This window comes from Macrosteles quadrilineatus, unplaced genomic scaffold, assembly GCF_028750875.1.
Source record: "Macrosteles quadrilineatus isolate MER2022 unplaced genomic scaffold, UCM_ALF_1.0 Scaffold_2__2_contigs__length_208266976, whole genome shotgun sequence".
NCBI lineage: Eukaryota > Metazoa > Arthropoda > Insecta > Hemiptera > Cicadellidae > Macrosteles > Macrosteles quadrilineatus.
In genome coordinates, this window is record NW_026542595.1 from 177,034,584 (window position 1) to 177,051,097 (window position 16,514).

The window sequence follows — 16,514 nt, forward strand, 5'->3', positions numbered from 1 at the left end:
ATGGAAATTCGCTAATACTAGAAAATAGGCTATTGTGAACCAATAGTATGGATTGTTTTAGCCTACAGTTGTTAATTGAGACATTCATTTGCAGGTGATGAAATCATACCCAAAATCTGATGAGATCAGGAAACGAATAAAAAGGTCAGCAACTGGTGCTTTGGAGACAGTGGCAGCCAAAAAGACTAAGGTAGGCCAAATGAAATAGCTGTTGCATATAGTTGTTACATATATATTTGTAACAGTAGCCTATGTCTTGATCGTTTCAATTTAAAAAAAAAAAATCTTTAATAATTTTTATAGCTAATGACAATCATTAAGCATTGTTAATCTCAAAGAAAGAAATCTGTAAGTTTTGCTATTCATTGAGCTTGTTTCTATAAATTATCTTTGACACTTTAATCTTAATATATTTTTTATTGATTTATTTTTGTTACTGTCAACGTCTGTGGAATTTTTAAGGAGGTATAGAGGAGATACACAATTTGATGGAGAACCTAAATCCATCCAAAATAATAGTTTGATAAGAAAACCAAAAATGACAGCTAAATCCTTAACTACCATAATGGCCTCTTCGTACCACTAGTGATGCACATTGCAAAACAATGCTCTAAAAAAATTATAGCAATTGTAGCACCGAAATTTACTTTCGTCAGGATACTTTTGAGGGCTTATTTGACAGGTGGCAGACACTTCCAGCAGCACTCCTCCCCCCGTCCCTCTGCCAGCTGTTGTCACGGAGACAGCCATAGACATCACGGAGCAATACATCATGGAGAGGATGTGTCCTGAGCTGGCCACTGACTTGGTCATCATGGCGATGGTGAGTGTTCAGTTCAATTCAAACATACTGCTTCTTCTGACTCGAGAGAAAAGTTAAACATCTCATTACTGTAAAAACTTTGGTTAAAAATTTATTGCAGCTTATATTATATGATTTTTCCATGAAAACCCATAAAATAATAGAAATACATAATTTAAAAAAGGTTGATTTTGATTAAAATCTAGTATGTCATAGTCCCTGTAACTCACAAAATGGTACAACCCCCATTTCTGTACAAATGATGGTTCAAAAGTAATTGCAACCTAGGTTATTTTCCTATAAATATCATAGTTACCCCCAATGCTTACCAATGATAAGGGTGTATATCAAGCTAATGGGAGAAAGTATGTGTCAAATTGCTGATACTGTATAATATTTCTTGTGTTATATGAATGCAAATTTTCTTCTTATATTCAAATTTTGTTGTTGATTTTAACACACATTACACATACTAGGATATATTGATCGTGAACAGTCAAAACATCTAGTTTAACAAATGTATCTTTCAAGATAGTAGTTTTTAAGTAGATTCTTGGAACTATTTTTTTGAAGTTGAAGAACTTTATCTATTTTTTATTAGACTTCCCTCAATGAATGCCAGACCATACAACAAACGAGGTTTATACTGTATGCAAAAAATATTCTGTCACATAATAGTGACATAAACCTCAAAACCTGTAACCTCAAAGATTTTTTTTAACTAAAATGTTTAATTCTGACATTTCTTTTTGTGAGGCCAAAAATACTACTTGGCTGATTTTCTGACATTTTAAATAAAAGAAGTTTATTTCTAACCAAATAGGATTGAACTGTACCATAGCATCCTCTAATACAAGGCTGCGTCAAGACATGTGGCAACGCTACAGCCCTGGCCTACTGAAACACCAATTGCATTAATTTATAACGGAGCGTTGAGGAGTGTACTACTTTTGAAAGTGTTAAATTGTGAGAAAAACTACTCTAACTAAATGTACCAAAGGATTAACATGAACAAAGGAACCTCATTGTGGCCACTTGATAGCTTATTTTTAGAAACAATTGTAATATTTATTTATTCACCGAAATGATTCTGAGCACGGAGTCTTCAGTGTTTACATAAAGAACACCTTGCTTACCAGGTCTGACCACAAGCAACTTATCTCGCATAAATGTATTTAGACTTGTTAATCAATATTTTGAACCTACAAGAGAATATTCTCCCTGATGCTCAATGCTTTTGTATCCAGGACAATGTGCCAGACACAATGCCTCCGCTGTTTGCGGCCATCTACACTCCCATAGCTGCGGCCGGGACTCAGGGCCAGATCAAACACGTGGCCAGACTGCTAGCCACACAACTCAACGCAGTAGGCCTTGGCCCTGGGTCCGAGTATGCCAAGAAGTCTGGACCTTCGGTCACAGCCGTGAGTAATTATACAATATCTGATAGTGATGGTAGAATTCAGCAATTTTGAACCTTGAGTATGAATTCAAATCCTAAAAATTTTGTTTTTAATCTCAAGTCCAAGTTTTTTCCTAAAGTACAATGTAAAACCCTCTTTGAAAATAGGTTATGACTATTATTACTCCATTTAGTAAAACACTTCTAAAATCTACGATTTTCAAAACTGTACAAGAGAATCAACCAGATCATCTCCTGTGATCATTGCAACATTACCAACATCTCACTCTTATTCTAGCACAATTAGTTTTTCATAATCTCAGTTGATTGATTTCATAAGTTAGTAATCGGAGTTACTAACCTTAACCATAATATAGTAAGATAATTTTGTACCAAGAAACTCAATTTACATGTTTTGCCCCCAGTTCCGTGATGATGACGAAGAAGAAGAAGAAGAGGACAAGCAAAAGATTCACACACTTGTGCAGGGAGTGGTGGGGAGACCTACCCCTCTCGCCCCTCCACCGCCCACCCTTAACCTGTCCAACATCAAACATCCAAAGCGTAGGGCTCTGAAACTCTCGGAGATTACCAGGCCTATGGATGAGGTAGGCAATTGGCTTGGTATTCAAATGCCTACTGTAAATAGTTAAAAATGTACTAATAGAAATGAACCCTGGTAAAATGCAGGGTTAATTGCACTGTAGGAGTACTGCAACACTTAAACATCACCTGCCTCTGACTAAGTCGTTATTTTTCAAATGCACATTTTGGTTTTGGTGATCGTGGAAATATGCTCGGCTCGACTTGTCCTGAGCTCTCCCTGATAATAATTTTTGGCCCAAACTGATTCCTCAGGCCAACTGTATGTACAAAACGAACCGAAGGTATCAAAAACATGCCCCTAGTATTAAGGTTAACTTAGCAACCAATTCATGACCTTGAAGCTATGAAAAATGCGTGAATTTTTGTCCAGGAGTTCCGTGACAACCTTATCATGGTAAAATCAGGAGCTGTGTAAGTGATAAAATTATATATCTTAATCATAACTGTAGTTATTTGTCCGCAGAGGAAGAGGCAGAGAATGGCGGTGGATGCTGTCAGAAGAATATTACAAACTGAGAAGAGCGCAATCATGGGTGGGGTGTTCCCTCTGTACACCAAGATGATAGCCACTCTGGGAACCACTTCCAACGACGACGTCAAACAGAGTATGTTTAACATTGGTTATTGATATTAAAATTTTTTTGATTTCTTTTAGTCTTATTAACAGATTTTAAACCTTCCAAATAAGATACAGGCAGATACAGGACTGGATAGACAAGAACATAAGTTGTTTCAGTGTTAATAATTAACACTGAAACAATTTATGTTCTTGTCTATCCAGTCAATAATTATTATTCCTGGGGTTGGCATACAAAACTAGTACAGTAGACCCCCTCTTAACCGACCATAATGGGACCGGACCTAGGTCGGATAACTCAAAAAAGGTCGGAAATTCAGAAAGTATGCTATCCCAAAAAAATGATCATCTATTTTCCTAGGTAATATTCACCTTTGCAATCCCAATCACCATCACTTAAAATGCAGTAAGCTTGAAAAAAAAAATAGATTTACATAAAAAAAAAATACCAATAGATTCTATATATCCTCCAGTATATACCCATAGCGATATTACTCAAATAAACAGATTAATTGAAACTTATTTTTATTTTTCTCTGCAGCTATTCTGCAGTACATAACAGAAGACTTGCGCAAGAGGTTACACTTGGCTCTAGCCTGGCTGTATGAGGAGTACAGCTACATGCAAGGGTTCAACCGCCTGCCTCCTGCTCTGGAACACAAGGGGTATAACGCTGAGAAGAACTACAGCAGTCTGCTGCGTAACCTGATACAGAGCATCATCTACCGTCCGGACATCAAGGAGCGAGAGACGTCAGTTTTCAATTTACTTCTTCAAATTTTGTAGATTTTATTTTACAAAATGTATAATAAAAAATAGTATAAGATTGTAATGGACATGGACATACATACAAAATTTTGTGTCTTCACAAACTACAAAATAGGAAAAGTGTTATTGATATATCTCATGAAAACTCTTGTTAATGTACAAGATGATTTCTAACATTTTAAAATCTAGCTAGGTATAAAAAATGTTGTCCTTTCTCTAAATTATAACTATCTGTTTGATCACTACCCTAATTGTTTCTTATTGTCACGTCACATATTTTATTCCTTGTGGTTTTGGTTATTTTTTAAAAATTATTTAATAGTTATTAGTTAAAAATTAGTATTTTATGTATTTCCTGTGGGATGAATTAGAGACCTTTAGTAATCCATTTTATAGGAGCTAGCTATGACTTAACTTTTCCAGTTCAATGACACAGTTAAATTTTATCTGTGATTCTTCGCAATTGGCATTTTTCAAAGTTTTTTTAAGGAAATAGTCTTACAATTGCACATGTTTGCAGTCTACTTTGACTATGTAAGCCTACATTCTAGTAGAGGTGAATGGTACATGTTTCAGACTACTGTACAGAGTGTACCTGGAAGCTCCTCTGATCACAGACAACGCAATTGAAACACTCAAAGAGCTCTGTACCAAGGAGACTGTGTGCTTGGCTATTCTACAAGAACTGGTGAGTAGTGTCTGTGACATGTCAGGGCAGATCAATTAAATTGTTTAGAAATCAGATGTGACCCAGTTTTATTCTGAGAGAAGTCAGTAGCTTTTTGATGTTTTGGAACTGGATGTAGTTGTCCTTGATCACTGGGCTTAGTAAATGGTTCTGACTAAATCAACAGATGAGTCAAAGAGCTACACAGGTTGTCTCACTGCATTGTATACTTGCCCTGTATTCATATTCGCTTAAAATATGCACCTGAATGTGTGTCGCTGTCTCGTAACAATTTTTTTTAATAAACACTACGGAATCATTTAAATCAGCTGAAAGACAACATTTTGTTAATTTTTTGCTACAATTGTTTCAAGTGTAATAAGGCGTATTTTTATTCAATTTCTGTAATCTGTTACGATTAATCTTTAGTCGCAATGAGTATAGTACTGAAAGTGGGTTAACGTAGTGGTTACCCTGCAGGTTCACAATTAATTTCAAAACAAATTAAATCTTGGCAGTTAAGTGTATATAGTACAGTGTATCCTGGTATCAGAAATTTCATCTTATGGGCAATCCTGAGAATAGTCAGAAGCTTTTTGTTGGTGGTTTAAAACTGACCCTGTAATATTTACGTTGCAGGTGGTTCGACGACCTCCTCGTTTTCTCATCTACATCAATGCTCTTCTCTCTCATACTTCTCATGAAAATTCCGAGGTAAGTTGTTGTTAAGTAGAAAGGTTTGATCAGATATTAGTCACTATTACTGGGGAGGTTTTATATCGTACCGTAAATACCTACATTGGTAGAAAATCAACAAAAATGTTAATTTATCTCACAACTGGTGAAGTTTGCAATGATATGACTTAAACACTCCACTGTAGACAAAGTATGATTCACGTAGCTGGATGCTTACTGAGTGTAGAAATGGTCCTATGATAAGTATAGCCCTGCCTCATTGGCACCAATATGAAACCTCTGTTGCTTTTTGGTCAGCCCTTGTATAATAGATCTTTTTCAGAGTAGACCGAAGGGAAAAGTATCATTTTCAATATCTGGTGTGTGTAAGGTAAGATAACTGGACTCTGTCTGTATCAAGTAAATAAGCAGCCATGAACACTTTGAGGTTTTATGAATACACAGTTTGTAATTGGTTGTGGCAGGTGAGGGAGATGGCCATCAACTGCGTGGTGTCACTGTACAACCGCAACGACCTGCAGTCCATCATCGAGGAGTACGCAGTGTTCTACCTGACGTTCCTGAGGCTGCCCAAGCCACCTGATGTGCTGTTCGGACCTGACAAGGGTCGGCCGGAGAGAGCGGACAGCTGGAGTGACGAGGCTATCAGGGCTTGTCTCTACCTCTACCTGACTCTGCTGCCTGTCAAACAAGAGCTCATACACGAGTGAGTCTGATGTTTTGTGCTACTCGCTTAAGACCCTGCTGATCCCAGTAACAAAGCTATTATTTCACCCAATCAACACTCATCTTCCCCTTAACACACACACACTTGGTGTCGGCCTCGTTTAAATTAAATTACAATTTTTGTGGTAGTTTTTGTTTGTTACCAATTCAAATTACAGAATGATCACTTAGACTGTGATCTGGAGCCTTAAAAGTGATGAATATGAAAGGATATTTGAGGAAACCTTTGCAATCAGATTTTTTATTTTCATTAAAAACTACAAACTTAAATATTTTTGGACATTATTAGGGGTTTTTCTTACAATCAAGCTCCTAAAACGACTGAATGTATTATAAATTATTTTAATAAAACATAATAACACATCCATTCATATTCTGCTATATCCAGACCCTAACACTATCCCATCACGCCATAACCATCAGGATAAAGTGGGGTAGGAAATTCTAAATCGGCATGTTTTTACTTTGAAAGATTTGTTACAAACAATGGTCTTGAAATTGAAAGCATTGAAATTGGAGAATAGATGAGTCAGTACCGGCTTGTAGCTCTCTACTCAAAATATTTAAATAGTTCTAGAAATTTTGGCATTTAGAGATTTCTTGACAAACAACTGACCAAGTCAGGTAGACCCAAGAACAGACCCTTGTGACTGATGTGTGCAGGTTGGCAGCCACCTATGTACAGACGGGTGCTGATGTGAAGCGGACTATCCTGCGTCTGGTAGAACAGCCTGTGAGACAGATGGGGATGCACTCCCCTCAGCTGCTCAAGCTGGTGGAGGAATGTCCCAAGGGCTCCGAGACTCTGGTCACCCGGATAATACACATCCTCACTGACAAAAGTAAGCTAGGCCTAATGCACTCAACTATTATATTATATGATCTTGTGATTTTGATTTGTTTGTATTGAGATAGATTAACGTGTTAGTGTTGTTTATTGTTTGATGTAAACTGTTACTGGAACATTGTAAGGAAAATATGTTTTCCTTGTAGTCATGTTGGGAGAAAAGGTAACCCAGAAAAATTTGGATCTTCAAACACCAAGAGACCAGTAGAACAAATTGACTTAAAGTTATGAATCAGTGGTGGCGATAACAACCCACAGCCGCAAGTTTGTTATGATAGGGTCAGGGGTCCATGGGGCAAATATATATTTAAAAAAAGTTTTTGGCTCTGTTGATTTTACAAAGTAAACAGTGTCAAAACTTACAACAAAATTCAAAACTGAAAGATGGTAGCAGTGATCATATGATATGTGAGGTTCACTGTTAATAACCAACTTGTAGATAGATCAGTACAAAACTAATGTTGACTGGTGGAAAGCGGGTTGAAAGGCAACCAGTGGCAACTGGCCAATGGTGAAACAGTGTTGGCAATGTGAGTAGGGTGGTGAGTGAGTAGGGGAAGAGAAGGCAATTACCTTGACAGAGTTACGTGGGGTGCAATATTAATCCTTTTTCAGTGTTCCAATACCAGTTTTATCCAATTTCCCATATGTTTACACTAATGATCTATTAAACTCTTGTTCTATTGCTGTACATAAATATTTAAAAAATTAGAATATTCAAAAATTATTTTTGACACCCACATCATTCCAACACTGATTATATAGTCGTTTGGTGGACCGAAGGAATAATTTGAATTTAAAGAAGTGTTCAATGAAGTTCAAACTAAGCATATTCCAGTGTGATTAATGTTTGGTTTGCAGGTCCCCCCAGTGTAGAGTTGGTGGCTCGAGTGAGGGAGTTGTATCAGTCCAGAGTCTCAGACGTGAGGTTCCTCATCCCGGTGTTGAACGGACTTCCGAAACAAGAGATCATCGCAGCTCTTCCAAAGTTGATCAAACTGAATCCCATTGTGGTCAAAGAAGTAAGTAAAACTTGTCCTTGAAAATAACTTTGACATTCTCAGTATTTTTATTGTCTGTAGTCAAGACTTGTGTAATCCTGGAGAATATTGAGTCCTTCCTACATTTCTCTAGTTTTTTGGGTTCTCAGAGGTTTTTGTGATTGTAATATCACCTTAATTCAGGCCAACCTAACCTAGACCAATCAAAATACATTTTTTCCTTAATGATGCCTGGTTATAACATCCAAACATTTTAAGATAATCAATAATTTGTTGCCTTGTTATTTGTTATTGCTAGTTAAGTTTGACGATGTCTGTTAGAATATGTGTATATTGTTAAAGGAATAAAGAATTTGTCTATTGTCTGTTGTCATAAGAATATGTCAAAGAATGTTATTTTTAAAACATTAACAAAAGTTTATTTTTCACTATAAAAGGCTGCTCATGCTAACATTACTGTTTTTCTAGGTGTTTAACAGACTTGTTGGATCTCATTCTGAACATTCGTCTCCCATCAGCCCTACAGACTTACTGGTGGCACTGCATGTCATTGACCCGATCAAGTGTGAACTCAAGACTGTCATCAAAGGTCAGTCAGGTGTTTTATAGCCTAAGTGTTGCAAACACTAAGATTAAGATCGAAAGGGTGCTGGGTTTGAAAAATTCTTGGTTATTGGAAAAAGGGTAAAAATCCAATCTAAGGTGTGATATAGTTCATTATTCTTAAATATGCATAATTTACATTACCATATAATTTTAATACATAAATTCAAATTGTAACTATTGAAGCTGAATGTTTTAGTTCCTTAAATTGGTTGCTCGCAGGGTTTTAATAATACCTACTGTATGGTCCGGTACAACTTGAAACATTCATTTATTGTTTTACCAAGAAATCCGAACTGCCGGTTGTCAGGTACTGATTGTGTGAGTTTTATGTGTTTGTTGCGCAGCTACATCACTGTGTTTTGCTGAGAAGCAGGCGTACACTCAGGAGATCCTGGCCATTGTCATACAACAGCTGATGGAGATCACTCCGTTGCCCACACTGTTGATGAGGACGGTCATACAGGCCTTGTCTCTCTATCCGAGACTCATCGGCTTCGTCATGAATGTCCTTCAGAGACTGATACTTAAACAGGTCAGTCTCATGGTGTACGTTGTTGTAATATAGTTTATTATATATAGTAAAATTGTAATGATTCAAACTTCAACCAATCAGCTGTTCAGGCCAATTTAATTGTTGAGTGGTGCAATTAATGTTTGGTACAATGTTTGGTACAATGTTTCGTTGCATCATTGTCAGTGGCAATGAGAGGTTATAAACGAAAACATAACCTCTCATAGAAGTTATGAGTAGTGATTTTTAGTAATTTAAAACACTGTTGTAGGTAAAGTAGTGTACGCAACTCGCATAGTGTTAACGACACTCGTCTAGTAGTTTTTAAGGCACTGTCGTTAACACTATCTTTATGCAATCATTGCGTAAACTGCTATTTTGAATATACAAGATATTTGCAAACGCATATGTAACATTACTGTTGGCCAACAGGTATGGAAACAGAGGAAGGTATGGGAAGGATTCATCAAGTGTTGCCAACGCACAAAGCCACAGAGTTTCCAGGTGCTGCTTCAGTTGCCACCGGCGCAGTTGGCAGACGTGCTGGAGTCTTCACCTGACTTGCGCCAGCCGCTGCGGGAACATGTGTTGAGCTTCACGGACACTCAGGTGTGTATTACACAACATTGTACAACTTACTAAAATAATCATTTAACTAAGACGGTGATGTACTTTGTGTACGTATGTAAGTGAATACAGGATAAGTGTAGAATGTGGTGAGGTGATCTGTGTAGCTTTGTTACGGACTAAGCTTTTACAAGAGGATAAACAGGGTGTCTAGTAGTCGGGAAAATCGGGAAAGTCGGGAATTAGTCTTGAATTTCAAAATGGTCTTGAAAGTCGGGATTTAGTCTTAAATTTGATTTCAAAGTCGGGAATTTTCGTGATTTTGCCGCGATCGTCGTCTTGCGTTTAAGTGACTGCAAAAGCCAATGATGATGTCTACAAGGCCTCGGGAAATGTTCACGATTTTGACGCAATAGTTGACGACGACGATGACGTTTCCGTGACCGCGGGAGATGACTATGACGTTTCCGTGACCGCGGGAGATGACGATGACGTTTCCGTGACCGCGGGAGACGACGATGACGTTTCCGTGACCGCGGGAGACGACGATGACGTTTCCGTGACCGCTGGAGACGACGATGATTTCTGCTCGGCCGCGGGAAATGTTCATGATTTTGTCACGATCGCGGACGACGACGATGACATTTCCGTGACCGCGGGAGACGACGATCATGTCTACACGGCCGCGGGAAATGTTCATGATTTTGCCGCGATCGCGGACGACAACGATGACGTTTCCGTGACCGCGGGAGACGACGATGATATCTGCTCGGCCGCAGGAAATGTTCATGATTTTGCCGTGATCGCGGACGATGACGATATCATTTCCGTGACCGCTGGAGATGACGGTGATGTCTAAACAGCCGCGGGAAATGTTCATGATTTTGTCACGATCGCGGACGACGACGATGACGTTTCCGTGACCGCGGGAGATAACGATGACGTTTCCGTGACCGCGGGAGACGACGATGATGTCTACACGGCCGCGGGAAATGTTCATGATTTTGCCGCGATCGTGGACGACGACGATGACGTTTCCGTGACCGCGGGAGACGACGATGATATCTGCTCGGCCGCGGGAAATGTTCATGATTTTGCCGTGATCGCGGACGATGACGATAACATTTCCGTGACCGCTGGAGATGACGGTGATGTCTAAACAGCCGCGGGAAATGTTCATGATTTTGTCACGATCGCGGACGACGACGATGACGTTTCCGTGACCGCGGGAGATAACGATGACGTTTCCGTGACCGCGGGAGACGACGATGATGTCTACACGGCCGCGGGAAATGTTCATGATTTTGCCGCGATCGTGGACGACGACGATGACGTTTCCGTGACCGCGGGAGATGACGATGATGTTTCCGTGACCGCGGGAGACGACGATGATATCTGCTCGGCCGCGGGAAACGTTCATGAGTTTGTCGCGATCGCGGACGACGACGATGACGTTTCCGTGACCGCGGGAGATGACGATGACGTTTCCGTGACCGCGGGAGATGACGATGACGTTTCCGTGACCGCGGGAGACGACGATGATGTCTACACGGCCGCGGGAAATGTTCATGATTTTTCCGCGATCGCGGACGATGACGATGACGTTTCTGAGACAGCGGGAGACGACGATGATGTCATTGATGTCTACAAGGCCGCGGGAAATGTTCATGATTTTGCCGTGATCGCGGACGACGACGATCACGTTGCTGTAACCGCTGCAGTCAATGATAATGTCTAAACGTACGGTACATGGAAGATTTCATGAAAAAAAAACAAATTTGCTAGTTAGAATTTTTTATTGCTGCATTATTTCTTTACTTGAAAACACCACATTATCATAATACTACTTTATGACAAAGACAGGGGTTGGTGTAGTATTATTCAGAAAATTTGGTTAAGCTATAAAAATTGGTATCAGTATCAAGAATCGAGAATCGATACATTTTGGTATCAACACACACTAATTGTTGAAAAAACTAGTCTTGAAAAATCTGGAATTAGTCTTGAAAAGTCTGGAATTAGTCTTGAATTTTATAATGGAAATAAACTAGACACCCTGGATAAATTTCCCAATTCATTCAAGATTTCTTGGGTATTTCTCGTTCTATAAGAGGAGTCCTAAGAAAAACCAAAAGAGTTTTCGTCCAATTTGCCAATCATACATGCAAAACCACTCACAAAGCTAGTACCACTGGCCACTCCTATAGCCAACCATGCAGTTTATTCCCACCAGATCATCTGAGAATTATTTTGGTTGTAAATATCGGCATTTAGCAATCATCATAACAAACATTCTGTGTTTAAACCTGAGATTTGTGGTCATTGCCTTGTGTCGACACACTCAAACGCTTGGAAGTAAATAGTCTTTCTGATCGCCAAGGGTCAGATACACCTACACTCATGTAACTGTTGGTGACTTGTAATTCTACTCTGTGATTGACCTGAAGTGTATAATGTTCCAGAGAGCCTACATCCCTCAACCAGTGATGGACATTCTGATGGGAGGGATGCCAGCTCAGTTTGAGCAGTTCAACATCAAGCAAGAGCCTGTGAGTTTTGTTCAGATTTTTTACAACAGTATGATTTTTTAAGTTTAGCCCGTTCCTGTCGTGTTATGACAGTAGAACGTATTGAGTAGGCCTATTTCAAGGTTTTGATGACATTTGGTGACTGCTTTTAAGTTTGTAGCTCAGCAAATTCACTATAATGTTTATAGTATACTAGTCAAACAGTCAACAGAATTGTCACTGATTGGACATTACTTCTGTCAAGTAAAAATAAAAATAGAGGTACAAATTTGTTATTGAACTCCTACCACAATGTTCAAACAGTTTATTAGTGTAAAATAAACTGTGCCGTGTAGTGTAAAATTAGAATGCAAAGCAAGGTTGATCAATGATTATTTTATGCTGAATGCTGTAACGGAAAAATCAGATATATATGAATTCATTGGGATGATCAAATAAGATTTTTATCAAGATTGACTTCTTATCAAGGTTTGCAATAACATGTAATTAAGGGTTTGAAATCAATGGTATTGGAAAATTACTCTTGTTATCGAGGGACTTCTTATTATGCAAGGGATTGCATAGGAATTTGAAGAGAAGAAGCTTTATTTTGAGAAAGAAGTTTTACATACTTGTGAAACTGAAATTGCTAAATTCATAATGAATTAAATTAAATATTTCAATTCTAAACTTTTAGAAAGTCACTGTCACTCAATAAATGAAATTTAACGTTTATTTATCATGAATTGTTTCATTTCAGAGCTCTCCCCCGGACTTGACCATAGATATTAAAGAAGAACCTCCAGAAGAGGTCGAACCAGCACCTCCTGGGATGGACTAGAGTCAAGATAGATCAATGTTGTTTGAGAAAATAAATATTTTATACAAAATGTTTGTATATTTTTGTTGTAGACATTAATAGAAAAAATGAATAGTATATTTCCTAACAGGATAAGGATAAATTTACAGTTTTCTTAAAGCGTATTGGATTTAAGAAGTTTTTGATAGCAAGAATTATTTCAGTAATGCCAACTTTATAAAACCATAGTTACTTGCTGAAAGTTCAAAATTTATTTCTTTATTCATTACCCTCTGATTGTAAATTATTCCAAATATTTGTGTGGCTATCATTATTTAAAGGATGGAATCAAATTTCTTTGGACCTCCTCCAAAGTCTCCATTTTATCAAGGAATATGTAGGCCTACTGAGACTCCATATCCCAACCCTTTTTTGTAAGTGTTTTCTTCAATGTTTTATGAATACCTTAATTTTACCATTGACTATTCTTATCATCTTTTTTTATTATGTATGACCTTTACAACTATGTATAACTTGATAGGAGTTCACATTTGAAAATTTTGACTTACCCCAAACTACCCCTTTGGGGGACAAATTTACATTTACCAAAAAGGGTGGGGGATGGGACTTTTGAGACACATAGACAGCATATTTATCCCAAGGAGAGAAAAAACAACAGGTTCTACTATCTGTGCCACATTATCTGATAAGATACTGTGGAGATATCTAGATATTAGGAAACATGAATAGATACACAATATTTTGATCCTCCAGGGGGCTTCTTCAGAAGAAAAATGGCAATTAAAAAACGAAATTGAATATAAAGTTAAATGCTGTGAACTTTTTTGTCCATTTCTTCTTTATCCTTACTGTGTCATAAAACTAAATAAGTCTCAAAGCTTATAAACGTCTTATGTCTCTATAGTTCAGTCCCAGCAGTCAATTGGAATCCACAGCCCCCCTTTTGGTTCTCAGGGGACCCTCACAGTCCCCTGTTTGGCTATCCAGTAGGGGACCCAGATGACTATAGGTTTGGAACTCTCTCTCAACCATTGTCTGAAAAGACGTTGCTGGAGGAAATGGAAATTGAAAGACCAGAACGATACCTGCCTGGTGAAATATACAGGAATGAAACACCTAAAAGACCAGTTGAAGACTTATCCAAGACAGCTAAGTATGTTAAAGTCAATCAGTTGGCATTGGAAAGTGGATAATAGTTATTTGTGCAACTAGTGAGAAAAGTGAGCAATTGACTCACTCGAGAGAAATCCTTACTCACGAACCGTAGGTGAGTGAGGAATGGTTTCTCGAGTGAGGCAATTGTACTTTGAACTCGAGTTGCACATTATACTTTTCCTACAGTTACCATAAAACAAATAAATTTGTGAAGAAACATAACCTATTTTTACACAGAAGTGAACTTTTAATATAACATTTAATGTGAAGTGACAAGTGACAAATACAACAGTACAACAGCTGACCAGCTGATTTACAGCCTGTGCTGCCAACGTATTTCGCACGCAGACGACGTTGCCTGCATGTTACGCGCTCACTATTTCGTGCCTTCACGTTGCAAATCTGGAGTGAGACAAAGTAATTAGAGTGAGACAATGTTAACATTGTCTCACTGATGAGCGAATTGGCCACTTTGCTTTCTCAAATCAGTGAGAGAACATGTACATTGTTAGGTAACTGTAGGAAAAAACTATTCTTGAAGCTGTGTTATGAATAAAAAATGTTAATTTTAAGAAACTATTAGCTTACTCAAAACTAAGTTCCTCAAGACTGTTGCCAATTTAGTTTGACATCTACCGTGACACGTAGAAATTATTTTGTAGCTATTTCATATCATCTAGGGCTGACCAGTACTGTGACAGGAATTCTGGATGTGTTTGTTTATATGTTTACTGATCCATGAGTGGCAGGATGAAAATTTAAACGTAAGAAATGTTAATTTAAGTTGAACAGAAAAGCCTTCTAATTCTGCAATAATACTCTTTCTATTATCATTATTTATCAACCAAAAATAATTCTCAGTTGTTGGTTTTCTAACAGTTTATTTTTAAGAAGATAGTATTGGAATGTACTACTTAAATTACTTGTACTTTTTACATAACAAAAAATAGTGCATCAGAAAGTGTATAATCTACCCTTAATAAGAGAACATAAAATAATATATAATAATAAGCAATTTCCTTAAGTAGCTGCTTATATCATTTTCAATATTTATCAAATCTCGACAATTATTGTCATGATGAAATTTAGTTTACCTTACCAACCCAGGGTTTACCATTGTAACAGTAAAATGTTATAATACTAGCAATAGTTTCCCTTGTCAAAGAGAATTGTAAATTTTAAATAATTGCCTACTTAACTCCTTGCAGCTGCCCCAAAATTTGGACCCCTAAAGATCCCCTCTTTCACACAGAGTTCAAACCCAGTAGAGAAATGATGAATCCTCCTCTGCTGCTAGACGGAGTGCTACGGAGGAAAGCAGAAACACTCGAATCTTTTAGGATCCCTGAAAAACCTGTAATTGAACAGTCTTGTGAAGGGGTGGAAGACGCTGAGACTAAAGCGATAAAAAAACCAAACTATTCTGACATCCTACGACATGCAGACACAAGAACAGCTGATTTCAAATGTGAGCCTGAAGATAAAGTTGAGTTTTACGATGCTTGCAAAATACCAAACACTCAATGTAAAGCGCCTCCTTCAGTGATACAGAATGAGTGAGCTACCCATGAGATACAATTGAACTAAGAAAATCTCCAAAAATCAATATTTAAATCTAATAAACTAAATTTGTAGTTGTGTATGTAATAGCAATTTTTTTATATATATATACACAGAATGTTTGTGTCATTAAGATAGATTTTATTTTTAAGAAACACAAGTTCTTCATAAAGTTCTTTTAGGTACAAATAGTGTACTCATGTTATAGATTACCATGACATTGTTTGACATATCAAGATGTTGAAGAGCATGATAGATTGACCAATCTCACCCCAATTGATAAAGGGAGGGAGGGTTTTAGGACTTGAGTCATGAAGACGTTTTGTTGGCTCTTTCCCCTAGATTAAGTTTTAGGAATACAGTCATATTGCATTACCACTTCTGTCCAACAAAATTGTCGTCATATTTTGTTGGGTGTGGTTCACAAACTTAAAAATTAGGGCCGAAAATAGGTTTTGCCGGCTCGAGATAGTTTTTAAGCCCGAGACGAAGTCGAGAACTTAAAACGATAGAGAGATCCAAAACCATTTTGGTCCGTGGTACGAACGCTATTTTTCACCACACTATTACACCCTAATACCACTATTCACCACAAATAGAATGTACCCTAACAGTCAACACAACTATGTGAAGAAATAATTTGAGGAATCAGCAAAAATAATAATAAATAGTTGCTAGGCAACGGTGATATTGACT

General features: G+C 37.8%; 1 protein-coding gene across 1 annotated transcript in view; it reads left to right on the plus strand.

Annotated features, from left to right (window-relative positions):
- Positions 1 to 13,171, plus strand: part of LOC128987036 (symplekin-like) — a 48,556-nt gene extending 35,385 nt beyond the window's left edge. Inside the window, exons 8-23 of the mRNA XM_054407699.1 lie at positions 95 to 190; positions 683 to 823; positions 2,050 to 2,226; positions 2,630 to 2,812; positions 3,274 to 3,415; positions 3,929 to 4,139; positions 4,732 to 4,843; positions 5,462 to 5,536; positions 5,983 to 6,224; positions 6,908 to 7,086; positions 7,953 to 8,113; positions 8,561 to 8,681; positions 9,043 to 9,230; positions 9,642 to 9,818; positions 12,239 to 12,325; positions 13,044 to 13,171. Of these exons, the coding sequence (XP_054263674.1) occupies positions 95 to 190; positions 683 to 823; positions 2,050 to 2,226; positions 2,630 to 2,812; positions 3,274 to 3,415; positions 3,929 to 4,139; positions 4,732 to 4,843; positions 5,462 to 5,536; positions 5,983 to 6,224; positions 6,908 to 7,086; positions 7,953 to 8,113; positions 8,561 to 8,681; positions 9,043 to 9,230; positions 9,642 to 9,818; positions 12,239 to 12,325; positions 13,044 to 13,124 (2,373 nt within the window). The 3' untranslated portion in view covers positions 13,125 to 13,171. The remainder of the gene's footprint in view (positions 1 to 94; positions 191 to 682; positions 824 to 2,049; positions 2,227 to 2,629; positions 2,813 to 3,273; positions 3,416 to 3,928; positions 4,140 to 4,731; positions 4,844 to 5,461; positions 5,537 to 5,982; positions 6,225 to 6,907; positions 7,087 to 7,952; positions 8,114 to 8,560; positions 8,682 to 9,042; positions 9,231 to 9,641; positions 9,819 to 12,238; positions 12,326 to 13,043) is intronic.
- Positions 13,172 to 16,514: the final 3,343 nt, after the last annotated feature.